The following is a 14914-nucleotide window of genomic DNA, read 5'->3' on the forward strand; positions in this document are numbered from 1 at the left end:
TGAATCCAGTGTCTGAATTCTGACTCTGCCATCTACTGGCTGTGTGACAAGAGTAAGTACCTTAACCTCTCTGGAGCTGCTAGTACTTATTCTTTTCCTCCTCAGTTATCCACTTAAAAAAAATGAAATGCAAATATTAAATGTTTGTTTTGAGGGACATTGTAGAAATTAAAAAGGATGATTATGTAGGGCACGTGGCACCTCCTAGATACTTAACAAGTGGTAGCATTTATTGCTAACACTATTGGAAAATATGGCTTTATTGTTGGCAATATCTAATAATTATGTGTAGCTCTTGTTACTGTGTTAAACAGTAAGAAATGGATTTCTAAAGTATAGGTCTGGTATTCTCAAATAGGAAAAAAGAATTATGTATTTTAAGATGAATTTCACTAAATGGAGGTGGACACTTTTGGAGTTGATTTTATGGGATTTAAAGTTATTGTTATGTTTTAAGTTAATGGAAACCAAGTAATCACTCATGCTTTTTCCAAAAGGGAAACCATAGAAACAAAGTACAAAATAGAGTTGATCAATCTATTACTCTACAACTTTAAAATTTACACAAACAAATGAAAAATCTCCTTTTTCCTTCAATTGCAGTTCCACTCTCTGAGGCAACCACTGTGAACAGTTTGATCCATATTCTTTTATTTAAATATTTTTCATAGATCATGGATATCTTTTCATTTTGTCTTTTACAGCTCAACTTGTTTAATCTATCTATCTATCTATCTATCTATCTATCTATCTATCTATCTATCTATCTATCTATCTATCTATCTAATTTTTGTGTCGAGAGTCTCACTGTCACCCAGGCTGGAATGCAGTGGCATGCTCATGGCCACCACAGCCTCGACCTGCTGGGACTCAGGTGATCCTTCCATCTCAGCCTTCCAAGTAGCTGGAACCACAGGCACAGGCTACCACGCCTGGCTAGTTTTTTGAATTTTGGCCGGTCTCGAACCCCTGGGTTTAGGGAATCCTCTGGCTTCCACCTCCCAAAGTGCTGGGAGTACATGCATGAGCCACTGCACCTGGCAACTTACTTTATTTTTTCTTTATTTTAAAAAAAACTTTAAATTTTTTTATTTTAGAGATATGGGGCACAATTCAGGGTTAGGTATACAAATGTTCATTATGCAGGTACCCTTGTTGATGAGGTGTGCCCCCCCCAATCCTCATGCAAATTCCCACTACTGCCAATCCCACTTCCCCCTTTCCTTCCTGGCAATGTCCCACTATTGCCAATCCTTTAAAAAATAGTATTATGATAATTGTTCAATGTTGGCTTATGAGTGAGAACATGTGATACTCAGTTTTTTGTTTCTGTGAAAAATCACTCCGTATTATAGACTCTAAGTCCATCCAGGTTGCTGTGAAGTTCATGATTTTGTTCTTCTTTATGGCTACGAAATATTCCATTGCGTATATGTACCACATTTTAAAAAATCCACTTCTCTTTTGATGGGCAGCACGGTTGGTTCCATGTTCTTGCTACTGTGAACAATGCTGTGCAGGTATCTTTTTTATGGAGGGATTTGCGTTCTTCCAGGTATATTCCCAGTAGGGGGATTGTGGGGTCATATGGAAGGTCTATTTTTTAGATCTTTTGGGAATCGCCACACTGTCTTCCACAGAGGCTATACTAGTTTACACTCCCACCAACAGTGTAGAGTGTTCCCTTTTCACCGCATCCTCTCCAGCATCTGTTGTTTTTCGAGTTATGGATGATAGCGACAACTTATTTTATTCAAAATATTTTTCAGCTTGTTGTGTAATTTATATATCATATAATTCAGCCATTGTAAATGTATTATTCAGTTATTTGAGTAAATTTATACAGTTAATGGTCATCACCATAATCCAATTTTAGAATACTGTTACCACTCCAAAAAACTTCCTTTTGTCTATTTGCTGTCAGTCTCCAGCCCTAGTTATTGGTAATTCTCTGCTTTCTGTTGTTATAATTGCTCTTTTTCAAAATGTTATGTAATCACACAACAGGTGTTCTTTTGTTTCTGGCGCTTCCTTTTTTTGTTGTTTTTTGAGTTGGAGTCTCACTCTGTCACCCAGACTGGAGTGCAGCGGCCTCGACCTGCTGAGCTCCGGCGATCCTTCCGCCTCAGCCTTCCAAGTAGCTGGAACTACAGGTGCGCGTAACCACGCCCGACTAATTTTGGAATTATTGTAGAGATGAAGTCTTGCCAAGTTTCCCAGGCGCGTCTCGAACCCATGGGCTCAGGCAATCCACTCACCTCAGCCTCCCAAAGTGCTGGGATTACAGGCTGAGCCACCAAGCCCGGCTTCTGGTGCTTTCATTTAGCGTATTATTTTTCAGGTTCATTCATATTGTTACACGTATAGGTAGTATTCCATTGTATGGATATGCCACACTTTATTTTGCATTTCTTTCAATTATGGATATTTTGATTGTTTACAGCTTGGGGATATTATAAATAATGTTGCTATGACTATTTGCTTACGGGTCTTTGTGTTGACATATGCTTTTATTTTTCTTGAGTGAATACCTAAGACTGAAATTGTTGAGTTGTGTGCCAAGTTATGTTTAAAAAAACCACCCAAACTCCCCAGAATACCAGACTTTTTAAAAAAGTGGCTGTATTTTACATTTCCACCAGCAATGTAAGAGAGTTCTACTTTGTCCATGATTTTTTCACTGTTGATGTTATCAGACATTGTGATTATAACTGGTCTAGTAAGTGTGTAGTGGTATCTCATTATGAGTTTACTTTGCACTTCCTTAGTGACTAGTGATGTGAGCACTTTTTAATGTATATACTGGCCATTTGCATTTCCTCTTTGGTGAGGTATCTATTCTCATCTTTTGCTTATTTTATAATTGGGTTGTTTTTCCTCTTATTATTAAATTATTTATAAGAGTTTTACATATTCTTTATATACGTATATTATCAAATGTTTAATTGACAGATGTTTTCTCCCAGTTTGTAGCTTATCTTTCATTTTCTAATATTTCTTTTGAAGATGAAAATTTTAAAATTTTGTTGAAGTTAAATTTATCAATATTTTTCTTTAATGGGTCTTACTTTTTTAGAAATTTTTGTCTAATTCAGGGTCACAAAGATTTCATGATCTTCTACAAATTTTGTAGTTCTTACGTTCAGTGATACACATTTTTTTTATGTAGTGTGAGGTAAGAGTGTAAGTTCTTTAAGGTTTTTTTTTCTTTTTTGCGTATAGGCATTTTGATCTAGCATCAAATTGTTTTTCCCTTTCCCCCTGAATTGGTTTCCTTTACCAAAAACCAAATGACTGTAGATGTTTGGATTTCTTTCTTATATCTCTACTCTGTCGTATTGATCTTTTGATTTAACCTTATGCCAATACCACATTGACTTAGCTATGGTAGTTTTATAGTAAGTTTTGAAATTGCTTTCTAAGTTTGTTCTCTTTTTCCAGAAGTGTTTAGGCTCTTCTGTGTCCTTTGCATTTCTATTATGCATGTTAGGGACAACTTGTCAGATTCTATAAAAAAAAAATTAAATAAAACCTGTTATAATTTTCATAGGAGTTGTGTAAAATCTGTAGATTAATTAGAAGAGATTGCCATCTTAACAATGTTGACTTTTTCATATTTCCTCAATTTGTAGCTATTTGTAACAAAGTTTGGTAATTTTTAGGGTATAGATTTTCAACTTCTTTTGATAAATTTATTCCTGAATGTATTAGAGTTCTCCAGAGAGACAGAGTTAATAGGAGATATGTATAATTTAAAAAATATATATATATATATCTACTGGCATATATAAAGGTGTGTGTGTGTGTGTGTGTGTGTGTGTGTGTGTGTGTGTGTGTGTATAAGTTTATTAAGGAGAATTGGCTTACATGATTAGAAGGTTGAAGTTCACTAGGCCACTAGGCCTAGTGTAAACTGGGGAATGATAAATCCTGGTCTAAGTTTGAAACCAAATCCAAGTTTGAAAGCCTGAAAATTAGGAAAGCCAACATTGCAGCCCCCAATCTGAGATGAAGGCCTAAGATTCCCTGGGAGGCCACTGGTGCAAGCCCCAAAGCCCAAAGGCTGAAAAACCTGGCATCTGACATCCAAGGGCAGGACAAAAGGAGTCCCGCTCAGGAAGGTAGAGAGAGGGAGGAATCTCAGCAAGCTGAATATATCCCCCTTCTTCTATCTGCTTTGTTCTAACCCCACCAGCAATTGATTGGATGGTGCTTGCCCACATTGAGGGTGGATCTTCCTTTCCCAGTCCCCTGATTTACATGTCAGTCTCCTTTGGAAGCACCCTCACAGACACAGCCAGAAATAATCTTTCACCAGCCATCTAGGCACCTTTCAATCCATTCAAATTGACACCTAATATTGACCATCACACATAGTATTTTATTTTTGGTGCAGTAATGAATGAATTATTTTTTAAATTTCATTTTTGATGTTAGTTGCTAGTAGTATGTAGACATATAGTGGATTTTTATATGTTAATCTGTAACTTGTTATCTTACTAAACTTGCTTATTCTAGTATTTTTTTTTCTTTTTTATGTAGATTCTTTAGGATTTTCTGTGTGTGAGAGAGATCATGCCATCTGCAAAGAAAGACACTTTAACTTCTTTTCCAGTCTGTGTGCTTTTAATTTCTGTTCTTGCTTTATATTTGCTAGAACCTCTAATATAAGGCTGAATAGAGGTGATAAAGGTGAATATCCTTGTTTTGTTTCTAATGGGGAGAAATCATTCATTTTACCATTAAGTGATATTAGCTATAGGCTTTTATAGATGCATGTAATCAAGTTGTGGAATTTCTTCTATTTCTGGTATACTGAGTATTATGTTTTGGAAGTGTACATTTTTCTGCATATGTTGAGATGATCATTTGGTATTTGTGCATTATTCTTTCAATATGTGTATGCTATTAATTGATTTGTGAATTTTAAACTGCCCTTGCATTCCTGAGGTGATCCTACATGATCATGGTGTATAATGTCAGTTTTATTTTCTTGCGCAATTTGGCTTGTTAATATTTTGTTAAGGAATTTTGCACTTATGTTCATAACAAATATTGGTCTGTAATGACCTTTTTTAATGATGTCTTTGCTTGACTTTGGTATCAGGGTAATGCTGGCTATGTAAAATTTGTTGGCAAGCGTTCCTCTGTCACTGTATTCTAAACAAGTTTGTATAGAGTTGGTGCTGTTCCTTCCTTAAATGTTTGATAAAATTCCCCCATGAAGCCATTTGGATTTGTAGTTTTTTGCTTTTGTGGGACTGTTTTAAGTATAAATTTGATGTTTCAAAAAAAAATGTTTTTCACTTTGTCAGGTGGTCTTACTCCATTTCCATAGTCCCCAAATGGTTGTTTTGATGATTTTGTTCATTCTTTACTTTTGCTAAGAGAATTTTCTGACTTCATACCACCACACTCAGAAATTGCATCTTTACCTCTTTCTTTTACATTTCTGCATAGCATTTTATTTTATAGATAATGCTATAATTTATTTAATACTTTTTTTTCAGTTTAAAAATATATTCTTAGCAGTACTGCCATTAACCTTCTGTATGTAACTTACTTATGCCAATAATTTTCTAAGATAGGTTCTTAGGGATGGAATTTGTATTTTTTTTCGGATGGACCAAAAGATATGCATATTTTTAATTATGATACTGTTAAATTAGTCTCTAAAATTTGTACTCAATAATGTTCAAGAGGGTCCACTTCTCTATATATTGCCACTATTATATGCAGATTAAGCATTCCTAATCTAAAAATTCAAAGTCCAAAGTGCATCAGAAATTTTTGAGCACTACCATGTTGCCATACTTGGATGGCTAAGTTAGTGACACGTTTGCTTTTTGATGGTTCAATGTATATAAACTTTGTTTCATGAACAAAATTATTAAAAAACATTGTGTAAAATGATCTTCAGACTATGTGTATAAGGTGTATATTGACAATAAATGTATTTTGTGTTTAGACTTGAGTTCCACCCCCACAATATCTCATGATGTGTATGTAAATGTTCTGAAGTGCAAAAAATTCTGAAATGTGAAACACTTCTGGTTCCAATCATTTTGGATAAGGGATACTGACTTTGGTAGTAATTGTCTACATTTTTACCAATATGAAAAGCAAATGATTTGGTACTTTTTATTTACATTTACCTAATTATAGTGAGTTGGGATTTTTTTCCATATGCTCTTTGATTTTTTTAAATTTTATGTAGTGTCTTTTCATGTCCTTTGCTTAATTTTCAATTAGATTAGTTGTTTACTTTCCAGTTAATTTATAGGGTCTTTTCGTATTTTAGTGATTTTATACTTTTATCTGTTTTATGTTGTGAATGTTTTTTTCTATTCTGTGATACAAAACCCTGGTATTGTAATTTATGTTTTTGTTTGTTTTTAAAACAGAAAGTTGTACAAGGGATCGATTTAAACCAAATTCGAGGACTTGGGTTTGATGCCACGTGTTCTCTGGTTGTTTTGGATAAGGAGTTTCGTCCTTTACCAGTAAACCATGAAGGTAGGACCATTCCTCTTCCTTCTCCTGGTGTGGGACTGACTTGTCTGATTAATCCAACTGGCCCAGGTGGAACAGGTGTCTCTTGCCACTGATTGTGAGATTTAGAGCTGGAGTGAGGATAGAAATCATGTTTCAGATGTTAAAAACTTGGAGAGCAGTTGGTATGAGTGGGGTGGCATTGGGGCTGGGTTAGGAGGACTTGGCTTCATACAGCACAAGAAACTCAGTGGAGAACATGATGAAGGAAGGACGTGGGATCATTTAGCTCAGACTGAGTAATCTTGAAATGCACAAGTGGTTTGGATGTTTTCTGGGAAGGGAATGTCAGTGCTTGCAGTTGCTTTGTATATAAAGCTTCTATTCTGTGTTCTTTTGAGTGGGTGAGCCAAGTCCATTGAAAGGAAATAGAACAAGGTAAGCAGGACCATGTAACACAAAGAAGCTGGGAGCAGATGGCACCTCTATTTTCTTTTTCTGCTTTCTTTTTTTAGAAAGCAGGATTTATTGAAAGGATGGAAAAGCTCCCACAGTGGGAGGGGACCCGAAGGGGTTGCCTGACAACTCTATTTTCAATAATCAGAACAAAAAGCATTCATATTTAATGGTGTTGTTCTGATAGGCACTTGTGACTACAGAAATGAGCTGTTTCAAATGTAAAGTGCCATTTGGGCCCACATTAGAGTTTTTTTTTTCTTTTTTTCCCACAGCAGGTGAGGTTGTGAACCTTTTGGGGGTCCTTAACCAGTAGTGCCAATACTAGAGTTCAGACCCCAAAATCTACACTAGTCAGGCAGGTAAGGCAAAGAAGCAAAACGGGCCTCTATTGCGAAAAACCACAACATATATGTAAAGATAAATTTCAACTGATATTTAACCTTCTCATGAGTAGGGGTAGTGCTGGACACTGGGGTGCACTGGAAATGATATTCTCTTTCTATGGTGGAGGCAGTCTAGGCATTGTCAGTTAACTGGTTGCCAAGGTGGCCATTGCAAATTTGTTTAGGGCCAGATTTTGTTTTAGAGCCCTTAGTTCTGGACACTACTGTAGCAGCACCCTTCCTAAGTACTGCCTTTGATATGGTAGGATGTACATAGGAGACGGTGGAAATTAAGTCATGTTTGAGTCACTTAATTCTGCATGTCTCAGTTATCTGAGAACTGGAATAACCCATCAGTAGCTTTGCTGCGAGAATTAAGTGACACTTAAAATGCTCAGAAAAAGTTTCTTCCATCAGATTATGAATTTTCCTTTTCCTTTTTCTTTTCTTTTTTTTTTTTTGAGTTGGAGTCTTACTCTGTTGCCCAGGCTGGAGTGCAGCGGCTTGCTCATGGCCACTGCAGCCTCGATCTACTGGGCTCAGGCAATCCTTCCACCTGAGCCTTCCAAGTAGCTGGAACTGCAGGCATGCATCACCATGCCCTACTAATTTTTTGATTTATTGTAGAGATGAGGTCTCGCCAAGTTGCCCAGGCTGGCCTCAAACCCCTGGGCTCAGGGGTCTTCTTGCCTAGGCCTCCCAAAGTGCTGGGATTATGGGTGTGAGCCATTGTGCCCAGCCGAATTTTTCAAGTTAAAAGAACATTCTTCTCATTTTTATGGACCTAATGTATAAAACAGTGGTAATTATAAATGACATGTGCTGAGAGGGTATGTAGATAGGTAAATGATTAGAGCACAGTGGTAATGATGACCCTCTTTTGCATTTACATACCTTTTTTCCTCCTTACTTCTTGCCACACTTATTAACACCTATGGTGTGCCAAGCCCTGTCTTTTTAAGCCCCTGCTGGGACTTAAAAGATGAATCAGAGTGGTCCTTACTCTCAGTGGCCCATTCACTGGATTGGGTGGCATTGTCTTGGCCCAGGGCAGGGCAGCCTCAGACTGGGCCACGTTGGAGAGTAGAGACCAAAGATGTAGTGGTGTCCAAGCAGACCTGAATTCTGCAGCCTCAAGTATTCTCTAATTATGAGAAGTGGCCAGCCACAGACATGACCATGTTGGGAGACTGTCAGCATTTCCTTTACTGGCTTTATTTAAGTAAAGGTCAGGTAATTATCTATCAGGAATGCTTCAGGTCAGGCATTTCTTATGTCTGATAGTGAGATTTAGAGATGGAGTGTGTGGAGGCCAGAAATCACATCGCAGAAGTAAAGGCTTGGAGAGTAATTGGTATAGGCAGGGTGGCATTGGGGGCTGGGTTACAGAGGGACTCAGCTCCATAAAGCACAAGAGTCATGGAAAAGAACCTGATTTTGGGTGGGGCTTGATATGTTAAGCATCCCGTTTCTATGATTCTATGCCATCTGATCTGCAAAAATACATGTTTTTTTAAAAAAATGTTTTATTTAACTCTGACTGTGCATTAGTATCAGCAAGAGATCTTTTTTAAAATTACCAGTTCATGAACTCCTTTCCCAAAGATTTGTATTCAGTTGACTTGAGGTGGGGATAAGGCATTGATGTTTTTTAAAACAGTTTCCTCTGCAATTCTAGTATGGGGTGAATCACTGGGCGCAGATGAATGGAGAGTTAAAATATCAGGAACAGAACACTTGAAGTGGAAGAAGAGAGTTCCTTGTTAAACCTACTTAAATACGTACTGTCTCTGGATGCCATCTTTTTATTTTTTCATGGTAGGTAGAATTGCCTCCTGTTAACAGGCATTCTATTAAAAGGGTAGTTAGGTTACAACCCTAATTACAAGTGTTGAAATAACTTTATTCCACCTAAAAGGTTAAAGTGTGGCCATTCATCAAATGTACCCAGCTGCAGGTGTCCTTGACCAGTTTCTTGCTTTTCAACAGATTGTATTAAGGTTTAGATTTCATCTGAAATGGATTATCCTGTGCTGGAAAATGAAATTAGAATTTTAAAGGTGGTTTAAAGGTCTTTTAAAGACTCCTTCTACCTGCATGGCAGTGACCAATTCTTGATTGGTTAATAGGAGTAATTGTGAGAAGGAGGGAGTGGGGTCATCGCCATTGAAACCCAACCCACAAGACCAGCAAAAGTTTTGCCATCTTTAGCTGTTAACTAAAAAATTAAAAATGAAAACAAATTTGAGTACAGTACTTGAAGAATATTAAGCATTACCGTGTGATAACATAGTCCCATTGTTTGCCATTTCTTGTTTGATCCTTCTTCCTTGAAGATGAGAACAGTCCTTGGGTCAGAAAATGATGCAATGCTGTGTGCTTCCTACTCCTGCAGACCACCGAGCTTGACCCTGGTTGTGCCATCTCAGCCAGGAGGGAGAGGAACCAAGAGTGATAGCTGGAGCTGGGAGACGAAGTTACTATCTAGGCTACTTATGCAGTGGAAACCTAATATTTAGGTGTTTTTGTTGATTCTTAGTAATATTTTCCTCTAAAGTATGCCTGGGATACATCCTGTAAAGTGTTCAAAATATTCAGTGAATACATGGATAAACAGTCTGCCCTTAGGTAAACTGAGGAGGCTCGAATTCTGCTCTATTTCCACTTCTCTTAAAAGATGACGTCTTGAGTCTGTGCTCTGCTTTACATGTTGCCTCTATTGTGTAGAACCTGTTTCCTCACTATTCCTTCACTTGGGTAGCCAGTGATTTGTTGAATTAAACAGAAGCTTTCCTGCCTTTTGTCTCCGCTAACTAGAGCCTTCTCTGTGCTTCTCCTCTGTGTTCCCATGTCTGGTACTTTTGTTCTGGCAGCCAACCCACACTATAGGCTCTGTCTCTACTCACACGCATGCTCCTTAAGTGTGGGGACTTTGGCACGGTCTTCTCAGTCTCCCAGCACCCAACACTGTGCCTGGCATGTAGTAGATGCTCAGTAACAGATTAAATGAACTTTCAGTTGAGTCATTTATTTGTGATTTTCTATAAGAACTAAAAAGGGATGAACTTCTCTGTTTTTGTCTAAAATGAAAATTGTTAATTTATAATTCTCACAAATATAGTAAAGTGATTGATTCTGTACAATTTTCATTGTGTTGTTTTGACTTCATTTTGAGAGCCTCTTAATGGAGAGGTCGTGGCAACTGATTGTTCTTTCTTTACTGCAGGTGAAAATTCAGCCACAGGTGTTTTTGCCTTGAAGCAACTGTTGATGCATTCTGTAAAATATATGAGAACCAAAGTTGATCTTGCGCCTCAACACACACCTACCCTCATTCCTGGGTGTGTTCACACCCACATTCTGATTGGTTGATGGTTATAGAATGGGACCTGGGCATCAGCATTTTTAGAAGTTATCCAGGTGATGCCTAGGTGCAACTAGGTTTGAAAACCAGAGCTTTGAGCAGTTCTGTTATACAGGAGAACCACTCTTTTGACATATCTGTGGATGTATGTTGTCTTGTTTTCAAAGTATGACTGTTGTTTGTGGAGCACTTGTGAGACTGAAACATTTCCAGTTAGGCAAACCAGTGACTGAGCCCTTGCCCATGGCCTTATTTAGATCTTTTCTTAGGTTGGCCTTTTTTTCCTTTTAGTTTAAAAGTTTCTTTTCAAATGTGTAAAAGAGTAAAGAATAAGGCAACAGTCTCCTATGCACCCACTACTCAGGATAAACAGATGAAATTTTGCTGTATTTACCTTTTTTCTTTAAGAAGTATTGTAACTTCAGCACATCCTTCCCCCTCTGCCTCCTGCCAGATAACCTTTCTGCTCTAGTTGTTGTTTATAACCACATTGTTTATGTGCTTTTACTATGTATGTATGTTCCCACAACAACAATGTGCAGTTGTTCATTGTTATTTGTGGAGGATAGGCTCCAGGACCTCCTTCAGACCTTTTATGTCAAGTCCCTGTTATAAAATAGTGTAGTATTTGCATATAACCTATGCCCATTTTTCCATATATTGAATTCATATCTGGATTACTTATAATACTTAATACAATGCAAATGCTATGTAAATAATTGTTATGCTGTATTGTTTAGTGAATAACTGCAAGAAAAAAGTCTGTACATGTCTGGTACAGATGCAACCACCCCTTTTTTTTTTTTTTGAAATATTTTTAATCTACAGTGAATCCATGAATGTGGAACCTACCCATGAAGGACTGACTTTATATTTTAAAATATCTCAGCTGGTATCCTTGTTCATGTTGACATGTCTAACTCTAGTTTGTTTTACTCATTTGTTCTCTACACAGTTTGGTTTCAAAATTCCATGCATTTCCCAACTGCAAGACATTGAGCACATCTTCCCCCTCAAGAATCTGTCACTGAGCAATGGGGATCCAGTCTCATCCTGCCTGTTCAACATAGTATTGAAAGTCCTAGCTAGAGCAATCAGACAAGAGAAGGAAATCGGGGGTGTCCAAACAGGAAAAGAGGAAGTTAAGTTATCCCTCTTTGCAGACTATATGATTCTATACCTTGAAAACCCAAGAGACTCTGTCAAAACCCTCCTTGCACTGATAAAGGACTTTGGCAAAGTCTCAGGGTATAAAATAAATGTGCAAAAGACAGTTGCATTCCTGTATACCAACAATAAAACAAACAGAAACCCAAATAAAAAACATAATTCCATTCACAATTGCCACAAAAAAGAGATAAATACCTTAGCATCTTCCTAACTAGAGATGTGAAAGACCTCTACAATGAAAACTACAAAACACCGCTCAAAGAAATCAAAGATGACACAAACAAATGGAAAAATATTCCATGCTCATGGATTGGAAGAATCCACATTGTTAAGCTGTCCATCCTACCCAAGGCAATCTATAGATTTACTGCAATACCCATTAAATTACCAGCAGCATTCTTCTCAGACCTAGAAACTGCAATACAGGAATTCATATGGAAACATAAACCATGAATCACCAGAATTATCCTCAACAACAACAAAAATAACAAATAAAAAACAGAGTGGGAGTTATCACACTTCTAGACATTAAACTTTATTATAAAGCTACAACAATCAAAACAGCCTGGTATTGGTACAAGAACAGGCATATAGACTAATGGAACAGAATAGAGATTCCAGAAGCAAAACCTCGATTTCTCAACCAACTCATCTTCTACAAAGCCTCCACTACCAACAACTGGGGAGAGGAGAACCTATTCAGTAAATGGTGCTGGGAAAACTGACTGACCACATGCAGAAGATTAAAACAAGACCTCTACCTATCACTATACACAAAAATTAACTCTAAATGGATCCAAAGACCTAAATATAAAACCTCAAACTATAAGAACCTTAGAAAATGCAGGAGACACCCTTATGAAAATTGGAACTGGCAACCAATTCCTGATCAAAACCCCAAGTGCCCATGCCATAAGACATAAGATAGACAACTGGGACCTCATCAAACTGAAAACCTTCTGCAAAGCCAAAGAAACCATCAAGAGAGCTGGGAGACAGTCCACAGACTGGGAAAAAACATTTGCCAACTGTGTATCTGACAAAGGCCTAACATTTAGGATCTACAAGGAACAAATGTGCCAAAAGAAAAAAATAAACAGCCCCATTATAAAGTGGGCAAAAGATATGAATAGACACTTCTCAAAAGAAGATATATGAGCAGCCACTAGATACATGTAAAAGTGCTCAGCCTCAGCCGGGCTCAGTGGCTCAGCCTGTAATCCCGTGCCTTTGGGAGGCTGAGGTGAGTGGATTGCCTGAACCCGCGGGTTCGAGACCCGCCTGGGCAGCGAGACCTCATCTCTACATTAAATCAAAAAATCAGCCGGGCGTGGTAGTGCATGCCTGTAATTCCGGCTACTCGAAAGGCTGAGGCGGAAGAATCACCAGAGGCCAGCAGGTCGAGGCTGCCGTGGCCGGGAGCGGCCACTGCACTCCAGTCTGGGCGACAGAGTGAGACTCCAACTCAAAAAAAAAAAAAGTGCTCAGCCTCCCTAATCATTAAAGAAATGCAAATTAAAATCACACTGAGATACCACCTAACACCAGTCAGGATGGCCATCATCAGTAACTCAAAAAACAATAGATGCTGGAGAGGTAGTGGGGAAAAGGGAACCCTTCTACACTGTTGGTGTGAGTGTAAACTAGTACAACCTTTGTAGAAAATAGTTTGGCAATTCCTAAAAGATCTAAAAATCAACCTTCATATGACCCTGCAATCCCCTTACTGGGAATATACCCAGAAGAACTCAAATTACTCTATGAGAAAGATAACTTGCACAGGCATGTGTATTGCAGCATTATTCACAATAGTCAAAACATGGAACCACCCATGCTGCCAATAGAAAGAGGACTGGATAAAAAAAATGTGGTACATATACATGATGGAATCTTACACAGCCATAAAGAAGGACAAAATTATGAACTTCGGAGCAACTTGGATGGACTTAGAGTCTATAATACTGAGTGTTCTTTTATAGAAACAAAGACCTGAGTATCACATGCTTTCACTCATAAGCAGACCTTGAACAATTATCATAATACTATAAGAAAGGGATTGGCCTTAGAAAAGGAAGGAAATACTCTCATGGAAATCGGAACTGGCATCCAATTCCTGTACAAAACCCGAAACCCACAGGACTTAAGAGAGAAGATAGACAAATGGGACCTTATTAAACTGACAAGCTTCTGCAAAGCCAAAGAAACCATTAAGAGAGCAGGGAGACAGCCTACAGACTGGGAAAAAGTATCTGCCAACTCTAGGTCTGACAAAGGCTTAACATCCTGGATCTACAAGGAACTGAAATGTACTGAAAAGAAGAAAACAAACAACCCCATTATAAAATGGGCAAAAGACATGAACAGACACTTCACAAAAGAAGACATTCGAGCAGCCAACAAACACATGAAGAAATGCTCAACCTCACTAATCATCAGGGAGATGCAAATCAAAACCACACTGAGATACCACCTAACTCCAGTCAGAATGGCAATTATCAACAACTCAAAAAATAACAGCTGCTGGAGAGGGTGTGGTGAAAAGGGAACACTTCTACACTGTTGGTGGGAGTGTAAACTAGTGCAACCTCTGTGGAAAGCAGTGTGGCGATTCCTAAAAGCTCTAAAAATTGACCTTCCATATGACCCTGCAATCCCCCTACTGGGAATATACCCTGAAGAACACAAATCACTCTATAAAAAAGATACCTGCACACGTATGTTTATCGCAACATCGTTCACAATAGCAAGAACCTGGAAACAACCATGCTGCCCATCAAAAGAGGACTGGATTAAAAAAATGTGGTACATATACACGATGGAATACTACGCAGCCATAAAAAAGAACAAAATCATGAATTTCGCAGCAACCTGGATGGAACTAGAGTCTATAATACTGAGTGACCTCTCACAAAAACAAAGATCCGAATATCACATGTTCTCACTCATATAATGGACCTTGAACATCCAATGCAATACTATAAGAAAATGACTGATGGTACTGGGAAACTATGGGGGGGAGGGGGATGGGATTAACAGTAGCAAATAT

The 14914-nt window shown here is 38.0% G+C and overlaps 1 protein-coding gene across 1 annotated transcript in view; it reads left to right on the top strand.

Moving 5' to 3' along the window:
• The window catches only part of FGGY (FGGY carbohydrate kinase domain containing), a gene marked incomplete at its 3' end in the record, with an annotated part of 75032 nt that overhangs the window by 32325 nt on the left and 27793 nt on the right, over positions 1 to 14914 (top strand). Inside the window, exon 3 of the mRNA XM_008071976.2 lies at positions 6405 to 6516. Coding sequence (XP_008070167.1) covers positions 6405 to 6516 — 112 coding nt within the window. The remainder of the gene's footprint in view (positions 1 to 6404; positions 6517 to 14914) is intronic.

Source organism: Carlito syrichta, unplaced genomic scaffold (genome assembly GCF_000164805.1).
Source record: "Carlito syrichta isolate Samal-C Ts95f unplaced genomic scaffold, Tarsius_syrichta-2.0.1 Scaffold314796, whole genome shotgun sequence".
In the NCBI taxonomy this organism is placed as follows: Eukaryota; Metazoa; Chordata; class Mammalia; order Primates; family Tarsiidae; genus Carlito; species Carlito syrichta.